Source organism: Galeopterus variegatus, unplaced genomic scaffold, assembly GCF_000696425.1.
Source record: "Galeopterus variegatus unplaced genomic scaffold, G_variegatus-3.0.2 Scaffold5468, whole genome shotgun sequence".
NCBI lineage: Eukaryota > Metazoa > Chordata > Mammalia > Dermoptera > Cynocephalidae > Galeopterus > Galeopterus variegatus.
The window spans coordinates 105,705-115,662 of NW_007731579.1; the positions used below are offsets into that span (position 1 = coordinate 105,705).

Consider the following 9,958-nt stretch of genomic DNA (forward strand, 5'->3'; position numbering starts at 1 on the left):
CACTGAGGGTTGCGATCCCTTGCCGGTCACGAAAAAAGACAAAAAAAGGAAAAAAAAAAAAAAAAGAAAGAGCTTTCTTGTATATTAGAGAAACTACCTTCTAGTCTAAAACACAGCCTTGTTTCTTCCTTCCACAGTCCTCCTGCAGGTAACTGATCCAGGGGGAGCTCAAGTCATTCAAAGATAAATAATAACAAAAAGGAATTCAGTACAGTATCCATACAGAAATGGTACAAGGAGAAAGAAAAAAAGAAACAGGGAAATCAAGTGACAAACCTTGAGAAAACCATATTGGCCTAACAAGTTTAATGAAACAATTACTTCTTTAAAATAAGAGACAAAGTGAATTGGCTCAAGAGCTAGGAAGAAATAGTAAGAGAGTAGTATATGGTGAAGCATAATCTGGCAGAGCCCAGGATAAAAAAAGACAAAATCAGAGAAATAAAAGCCATATTGGAAGCAAAAAGGTAAATTAACATTGTTGAAAACTCAGTAAAGGATGATGACAGGCTTTTGAAAGTTGAACGAAGTTAAATGGGAATGAAAGGAGATAAATACTTCACATTGTTGAAAACTATGATGATGATGACAGGCTTTTGAAAGTTGAACGAAGTTAAATGGGAATGAAAGGAGATAAATACTTAATTGTAGAATTCAACATTGTAACAGAAAAATCTTCAAACATATAACTTAAGAAAACTTTCCACAAAAAAAGGAATTTGTTTTACAGATTGAAAGGATACACAGTGATTGAGGAAAACCTAATATGTAGTCATCAACGTTATTACATAACCTTAGTTTTAAAATAAATTGGATTTCACAGGTAAGGAATGCATCCTTTGAAAAAGATCCTATTTAAAATATGAAGTTACCTATGGGGGAGGGGTTGGAGAATCAGATATTGTCAAGGGAATATTTAGCATTACAGAACAATGGTACAAAGCTTATAAGTCATCAGGAGAAAGAAAGTGTGATCTCAAAGCCAAACTGCCAGTTGACAACTATTTTCAAACAATGCGAGAACTCAAGGTAAGTAGTACCCATAAGTTCTTTTTGATAATCTGCAGGAAGATAAATATCAGTCATGCAGTATATGAACAGAGATGTTATATAGCAAGAGGATTGGAGGGAACACTGTAACAATAAGACCCAAATAACTGAGATTTGTAGTAATGGAATAGAATAGAACTATAACAAAGTAGAAATAACTAATAAAAGTCAGGATTGAAAGAGGAGAGAAGGCAGAAAGTAGTATAAATTTGCTGATTTCTTCTTTTGTAGCTGGAGAACAAAAGACATAAAGCTTAAACATCAAGTAAGAAGGAATAAAGATAAATATGTGAAGAACTAAATATATTTAACAAAAATCAAACAGTGGAGACAAGGTAGGAAGAAGTAGAACTATATTAAGTCACTTATCCTAAAGTAATAATCAGAGATGGGACCTACGATGAAAGAATAAAAATGTTTATCATGTCATTCTTTATACTGCAAAAAACTAAAAACATACATAAGGCATTTATAAAAACTGACCACATCCTAGATTACACACACAAAAAAACTCAAGAAACAACAGAACTGTCATACAAATCATGTTTCTTGATCAAAAACTTTCTCAATTTCTTCTGTAGAAGTGGTTCTCAGCATGGTCAGCAGCATCAGCATCACCTGGGAACTTGTCAGAAATGTAAATTCAGAGGTCCCTCTCCAGATCTACTGAATCAGAAACTCTGGAAAAGAAGCCTCCACCAATCTCTGTTGGTCAGTTTTTATAAATATCCTGTTTATAGTTTTAGTTATTAGCATTTGTCAAGAATGCCATGACAAACATTTTTGTTCTTTCATCTTTGATGTCTCATCTGATTGTTTCTTTGGGATAGGAAATTACGAGGTCTAAGAATGTTCTGTGGAACTTTACATAACTTTTTGCTCTGTTGCTGGTAATTAGAGGTAAAAAATTAAAAATAGGTTTTTGTCTCTTTAGAAATATCTTTTTGTTCACAGAAAACAAGATTATCTTCCTATCCAAAAAGATGAAACAACTGGGTTACTTTCAAAAATCAACCAAGTGAGCACCGCAGACTAATGAGTAGAATCAATAAGAACGTGATTTTGGCTGTATTAACATTGACAAGTTCAGTGTTTCTGCTTTTTCAGTTGTACTACTACAAGCACTATTTATCAACAAAGGTAATTTTTTTTTTCCTCCTTTCTCATCATTTGACTTCTTTTTAGCTGTATATTTTCTTAACATAGTTCTCCTTTGCAATACGTAAAATTGTTCATGGTTTTTCAAGTTCTTGCAGAAACATTTCTTACTGAAATTCTCATCTTTGGGGGGTGTGGCAGGCAATTCAAAATTGCAGTTAAGTGTTATTGTAATAACACACTAAAGTAAAGGTACCAGGTTTTAGTGATGTTTAATCTATTGAAATTTTCGAATATAGTTATGTAAAAATTATTTTTCTGCTCAGTATATTATTCCTCATTTAAATGAACTCAATGATAAATAATTTTGATAAAATATCAAAATTAATCTATTTTAGGGCTGGCCAAGTGCAGCACTTGGGAGCGCAGCAGCGCTCCCGCCGAGGGTTCGGATCCCACATAGAGACAGGTCCGCTCACTGGTTGAGCGTGGTGTGGGCGCGACACCGAGGGTTGTGATCCCGTTGCCAGTCGTGGTACAGGCGCGACACCGAGGGTTGTGATCCCGTTACCGGTCACGAAAAAAGACAAAGAGGAAAAAAAAATTAATCTATTTTAATACAGTATATATTTTACTTTAGTACCTACCAGGGAAGCGTAATGGTTTAAGTTAGCTTTTCCTATATGTATAGGAATAAAAAAGTAGAGAAAATGATTTGGAAACTAATAGCTTCTCTTCAGAATATACTTTTGTATACATATGGAATATACTTTTGTAGTCTTGATAAGGAATCCCAAAGTTGAGAAAGTTTTGAATTGTTAAAAGTTGCCAAATACTCTCACTGGGGGTTATTATAGTAATATTACTTTATTGAGAATTGTACTAGATGCTTTCCATGCTTGGTTTAACCCTAAACACAACCCTGGGGAAAATATGTTTCTTATTTTTATTTTTTTATCCTCATTTCATAGTTAGAGTTATCCTTCAGAAAGAGTTACTCCCGTCTCTCCCCAGCTAAAGGGGAGTATACTTCCCTGCCCTATTGATGTTAGGCTTTTCCATAATACTTGCTTTGGTGAGTGGAATGTTAACAGACATATGCAGAGGCTTCAAATGGTCTGTTGTGATTTGATTTGGTCTTTGTGCTCCCCTGACCTGCCAGGAGAAGAGAAGAACATGCCCTGGGCAGATACTGCCTTTCCATCCCAGGCCCTGAATGAAATGTATGGAGCAAACCAAAGCATAGCTGCCCCAGCTGATGCACAGATTTGTGAAGGAGAAAACAAATGCTTGCCAGCTGTAAGACTGGGGAGGTTTGTTATGCAGCGTTATTACATGAGGGTTATTAGACTTCATTTTATAAATGGAGAGATGTTAAATAACTTACCTACCTTAGCAAAATGAGTAGATCCTATTGTCTCTATTTTCAAAGCTAAAAGATATTCAACTCCATTAGCGGTCATTTCTTTGATTGCTAACGGAGTTAAACATCTTTCCATATGATTATTGGTTCTTTTTATTTCTTTTTTTATTCTTATTTCTTTTTATTTTTCTGATGGTGTTGTCTTTGATTATTAATGGTGCTCAAGTTGGTGAGAAATGGAAAGCATAACTATCAGGATTTATCAATGGGTTAGATTTCGGGTATGAAACACAGAAAAGAGTCAGGGATAACACTATTGATGGTGTTGTCTTTGATTATTAATGGTGCTCAAGTTGGTGAGAAATGGAAAGGATTTATCAATGGGTTAGATTTCGGGTATGAAACACAGAAAAGAGTCAGGGATAACACTAGGTATTTTTGGCCTAGGTAATTGAAAGGGGGAAGTTGCTGCTTACTGAAATGGGAAAGACTGGGAAGAGCAAATTTGAGGGATGGTGAAGATCAGGAATTTTTTTGTACATGTTAAGTTTGAGGTGCCTGTTTGACATCCAAATGAAGAAGGTGAATAATTGAATATGTAACTCTGGAGTTCAAATGGGTGGTATGGATTGGGAGTATAAATTGGGAGTAGTAAGCATATAGGTGGTATTTAAAGCTGTAAGACTAGATGAGATACAAAGGAAGTGAACACATTTAAAAAAGAGAGAGAAAGTCTCAAGATCTGAGCTTCACTTCGAGACCCTTCAATATGTCAGGGAGGTAGAAAGAACTAATAACTGAAATTAAGAAGGTATAGCCAGAGAGAAATAGCAGGAAAACCAGAAGTACGGGGATACTGAGAGCCAAGTGAATTGATGTGTTTCAGTGAGGCAGAAGTTATCAACAATTCTTGATAGGTCAAATAAGATAAGGACTAATAATTGACCATTGGACTTGGCAATGTGGAGGTCATTGGTAATCTTGATGAACGCTTGACAGAATGAATTTAAACTCAGGTGAGTTCATGGGAGAGGAGGAATTGGAGGCAATTAGAGAAGAAAACCTATTAGAAGTTTTGCTGTAAAGGGGGACAGAAAATTATTTGTTGGGAAAAGAGGAGTTGAGAGGATCTTATTTGTCACTTTAGTTATTTGTTTTAAAATGGGAGAAATAATACCATGTTTGTATACTAATGGGAATGATCCATCAGAGAAAGAAAAATTGTGGGAGCAATGTCTTTGGCCAGGCAAGAGGGAATGGGATTTAGTACATAAGTGGAGAGGTTGGATTTAGATAGGAATGCAGGCAAGTTCATCTGTTACTTCAGGAGGGAAGGCAGATTACATTGATATAATTCTAGTAGGTAGGAAGATATAATGGGAGCTTTTGAAAATTTTTCTCTACTCTTTTTGCTCTGTGAAATATGAGCAATGCCATAAGTTGAAAGATAAGACAGGGAGCAGGTGTTAGAAAGCGAAAAGAGCACAAAAAGTCATCTAGGAGAATGAGAGAGTTAATAGACGAGAAATGCAGGATGATTGCTGGGCAGAATTAAGGCCCCACATGAGGCTAATGGTCATGAATTTAAAGTGACACCAGTCAGCAGCCATGTTTAGCTTTATAGGTGCAGGTGAAGAATAAGTGGAGAGTTGAATTTTTGCTGAACAAGTAAAATGAGGTCAGATAGAGGCAAGTTGTGAGTATATGCAAAGGAGTGAGTATAAAACATGAATGTGATGGCATTATTCATAATAGCCAAAAGCGAAAGTAACTCAAATGTTCATCAACTAATGAATGACTATATAATGGAGTATTACTCAGCTATAAAAAGAAATGAAGTACTGACACAAGCTACAGTTGGATGAACCTTGAAGCATTATGTCAAGTGAAAGAAGCCAGGTGCAAAAGGCCATATATTATTCCATTTTTATGCAATGTCCACTATAGGCAAATCCATAGGGAAAAAATCCATAGGATTAGTGTTATGATTGAAGCTGGGAGGAGAAGGAATGGGGAGTGATTACTAATAATAGCCACATGATTCTTTCTGGAGTGATGAAAATATTCTGCAATTAGATAGTGGTGAAAGTTGTACAACTCTAAATATGCTCAATATCACTGAATTGTATACTTTAAAAGGGTGAATTTTATGGTATGTGAATTATATATCAATAAAGCTATTATGAAAATAATCTGCTAGCTCACTAGAAACTTACTTATCCCAAACTCAACAAATTAAACAATTCAGAAATTCAGCGTTGTCTACTAGTAGTGTAGGGCTATTTTGAGCAACAAGTGGCTGGCTATATTACAGAGTTTGTGAATCTCCCCTCAAGATTGAAGATTACAACACTACCTCTTTGTTGTTTTTTCTCAAACATCTCTTAGTGTTAAAATGTTATTGGCTAAGTTGTAGAGCTTGTGAGGAGAGATCAATTCTGGCTGTACCTTAATTACTCAGTCTATTCATCCTTCCCTTGCTTCTTCTCTCCCTCCAATTAACAATCCTCTGTTAAGCATTTACTAATTACCAAGCACTATGCCAGGCACTGGTTATGCAAAGATGGATTGGACTTGGTCCCTGCCCTTGAGTGTGTGATTGTTGTGAGGGGTATATGAGAATACATAATTTATATATGGAAGAGTCAAACACAGTACTTGACACTTATGAGCTGCTTAATAAATATTATTATTACTTGGCCAAGGTCTACAAACATTAATTTGGTGTGTGGAAATAAACTGAGGTAAGGGATATAGAGCTAAACAGACAAACCCTAATTCCAAACAGATAGCAAAGAGTTTGCTATTCATTGATGGAAATTAATTGGTTCAGAGATGTTGGCCATATAAACTTTGCTGTGTTTAATAACTTAATTAACTTACTGCAGTCAGTCAGTGTTTTCCATCTTGGGTTGTTAGAGCACAGTCTTATAACACCAATCCTAACAATCCTGCAAAGTAGGCATTATTACTTTCATTTTACAGACGGTTCCCGTGTCCATACTTTTCCTAATATGCACCGTAATTTCAAACATTGAGTTATTTTTTAAATAATGTTTTAAAAATATTTAGGTCTATTATAAAATTGTAGACTTCTTAGCTCATGACTGTGTGAAAATAGGTATTTGGATATGCTTTTTAATGGTTTATAAGCTAATAATAGTTTGAATCTCATGCTTATTCTCAATGTAATGTTGCATATTGGCCTTTGAATAGTAAAATGTTCTTTTGTTACCTTCCTAGAATGGAGCTGGTTTATCAAAATCCAGAGCAAGCCAAATTGGATTTGACAACACACAGTGGGTATGTACAGTAATCAAGGAATTCCTCAATTACAGTATTCATTTAGTTCGTGTGTTTATATACTTTATAAGTATTTGTTGAATGATGACAGTAATAATTACCTTGGGGGGGGGCAAGAGGCGGGTAGGTAGTGGCAGGGAAGGAGCAGGCCGAATGCCTAGTGCTTTACATGCCATATCTCATTTAGTCTTATGGAAACCTTAAGGAGTCAGTATTGTTATTCTCAATTCACTTAGAGATGTTAAAGTTAGTTAGCTAATAAATTGTTGAATCCAGATTCTGTCTGTGTCTAAAACTCTCATTCGATGAGCTATGGTGCTTTCCTAAGTAAATGAATGTGTGAATCAGAGTTGAACTATGAATAAGGAAAAATTAATAATTAGGAATAAAAACCTATTCAACATGTTCCCTTTATAAGATGAGGGGAAATTAGCAGTGTGGCCTTGTTTTGTTTTACAAATTTCAGAGCCTGTACATTTATGAAATATATTTTCTTACCCTTTTTCTAACTAAATTTAGAATAAAAAACAGTGCTGGATTACTAATAAAAAAATTACATTTATCCTGTTATTATACATTATGGAAATGATCAGGTATTTCCTGTGGATATACTGCAATCTTTGGCTTCTCTGTAACCAGAGATATGGAAGGCTTTAGATTAGAAGTGGATTTTCTTCATTATTTATTTATTTATTTTTTGGCAACTGGCCGGTTAGGGGATCTGAACCTGTGACGACTGTGGCATTATAAGCCTGTGCGCTAACCAACTGAGCTAACCTGTTAGCCCAAAAGTGGATTTTCAGATCACCAAGTAGTGATCATTTTAGGTCATTGCTGACACCACTTAGATTCGAACTACTTTTTAAAAAGTAAAGTCTGGGATATCCTATTATCAGGCTCCTCAGCTATCTACTCTAGAAGTATCACTGTGTCTCTCTCTTTTTTTTTTTTTTTTTAATTACTTGAATTGATTTTCTAAAGGTATTTTTGCTTCTATGTTCATTAGGGATCATGGTCTATAATTTTCTTATTTTCGTAATGTTTTTGTCAGGTTTTGCTGTAAGTATTAAACTGGCCTCATAACATCAGTTAGGAAATATTTCCTCCTGCCCAGTTTTCTGAAAGAGCTTTTGTAGAATTGGTATTCCTCCTTAAAAACTTTGGTAGAATTCACCAGTGAACCATCTGCATCTGGAGTTTTTTCCTGTTGTTTTGAGAGCAGTTTAAAGAAAAAAAATTCAGTTTCTTTAATTAGTAGGGCAATTCAGATTTTCTGTTTCATCTCATAGTAGTTTTAAGTTTTTCAGCAATTTATCCATTTCCTCTAAATTGTTGAATTTTTTGACATACTTTTTTACTTAGCTGTCTCTCCCACTAAGGGATAGTAAACCCTTCTAGAGCTGAGATTATTATATTCTTGGAATTTGCATAATAGTAAACTAAAAACAAAACACTGATTTCTAGTTTTATCTCATTCTTTTTCCTTAAAATTCTTAATATCCTGTGTATTTATTTATCTTGTATATGTTTTTAGAAATTTCTTCTTGTTGAATTTTTTGACATACTTTTTTACTTAGCTGTCTTTCCCACTAAGGGATAGTAAATCCTTCTAGAGCTGAGATTATTATATTCTTGGAATTTGCATAATAGTAAACTAAAAACAAAACACTGATTTCTAGTTTTATCTCATTCTTTTTCCTTAAAATTCTTAATATCCTGTGTATTTATTTATCTTGTATATGTTTTTAGAAATTTCTTCTTATTTTGTGAATACTAATTTATTCTTAATTTCATGAAGCACCTTTTTGATGGGCAAACATTCCTTTAAATTTTTTATTACTTTCATTGAAGTATGCTTTTAAGCAACAATATGTATCAGTTATTCTGTTTATCTTTGCCACTCTTGGGTATTATTTACTCCTGAGTGTGATTTAGTCTGTTTTCATTCTAATTTTGAAAATTTTTTTTTTCAGTAGAGGACACTACTTACTGGACAGAGGAATTATATTTAAAAATATTGCAGGGCTGGCCAGTTAGCTCAGTTGGTTAGAGCGCAGTGTTGTAACACTAAGGTCAAGGGTTCAGATCCCCACACTGGCCAGCTGCCAAAAATAAAATAAAATAAAAATATTGCAATATTAATAGAAAATCAAACTATATATGGAATGATCAAGCAGGACTGTATTTTGGTCTGAGTCTTTTGCTTAGAAAGGTTAAGCAGCATTACAAATACGAAGAAAAGTGGCACACACAATTGATTTTTGGTTTTGAAAGGTTGTCATGACTGATTTTTAAAATCTGACAGATCTGATGTTTTCTTTTTTGCTTGAAAAGATTTAGCTAATACCAAGAGAATAATTTGTAAGCCTAAAGTTTTCATCTTAGATACCTCTTCCTCTGTCAAGATTTTCTTATCCTTTTGATTTATGTTTAATTATAAAATAGCTTACAGGTCTGGACTTTTAATATGTTGTATGTATTTTTATTATAGCATATTTGACATTGTATTGTGAATATTTATTTGTCTTCCTTAGAAGATTGTGTGCTTCTTGAGACCAAGGATCGTATATCCTATTTGTTTGTTTGTTTGTTTTTTTAAAGCACAGCAGTAAGCATGTAAACACACCAAACATTCTTATAAAATTGATGAATAAAAATTTAATAAAATAAGTTGCATTGGTTTAACTGAATTAAGGGGATTCTTTTCCTCTCAAACAGCGTGCAGTTAAAAAATTTATTATGCTAACATCCAGCCAGAATGTACCAGTGTTCCTTATCGATCCTTTGATTCTGGAATTGATTAATAAAAACTTTGAACAAATCAAAAATATTTCTTATGGCTCCACTTCAGAATGCAAGTTTTTCTGTGTTCCAAGAGACTTCACTGCATTTGCATTACAGTATCACCTATGGAAGAATGAGGTAGGATGATTTGCTTTCAAATAATGGAATAGGTGTTTTTCACAAAGTAGTATGGGATTAAACCAGTTTAAGATGTAAGACATTTTGAAATTTTCTTAAAACGTTTTATAAATTGTGTCAGGAATATTTTCCACTATAAGTAACAGAATACAATTAATAACAACTAAAGCAAATAGGAGATTTATTTTTCTTGTGTAACACAAGGTTGAAAGGTTGATGGCT

The 9,958-nt window shown here is 34.0% G+C and overlaps 1 protein-coding gene across 1 annotated transcript in view; it reads left to right on the forward strand.

Annotated features, from left to right (window-relative positions):
• The window catches only part of FKTN (fukutin), a 40,956-nt gene that overhangs the window by 10,478 nt on the left and 20,520 nt on the right, over positions 1–9,958 (forward strand). Inside the window, exons 2-4 of the mRNA XM_008589486.1 lie at positions 2,005–2,190; positions 6,755–6,814; positions 9,533–9,736. Coding sequence (XP_008587708.1) covers positions 2,086–2,190; positions 6,755–6,814; positions 9,533–9,736 — 369 coding nt within the window. The 5' untranslated portion in view covers positions 2,005–2,085. The remainder of the gene's footprint in view (positions 1–2,004; positions 2,191–6,754; positions 6,815–9,532; positions 9,737–9,958) is intronic.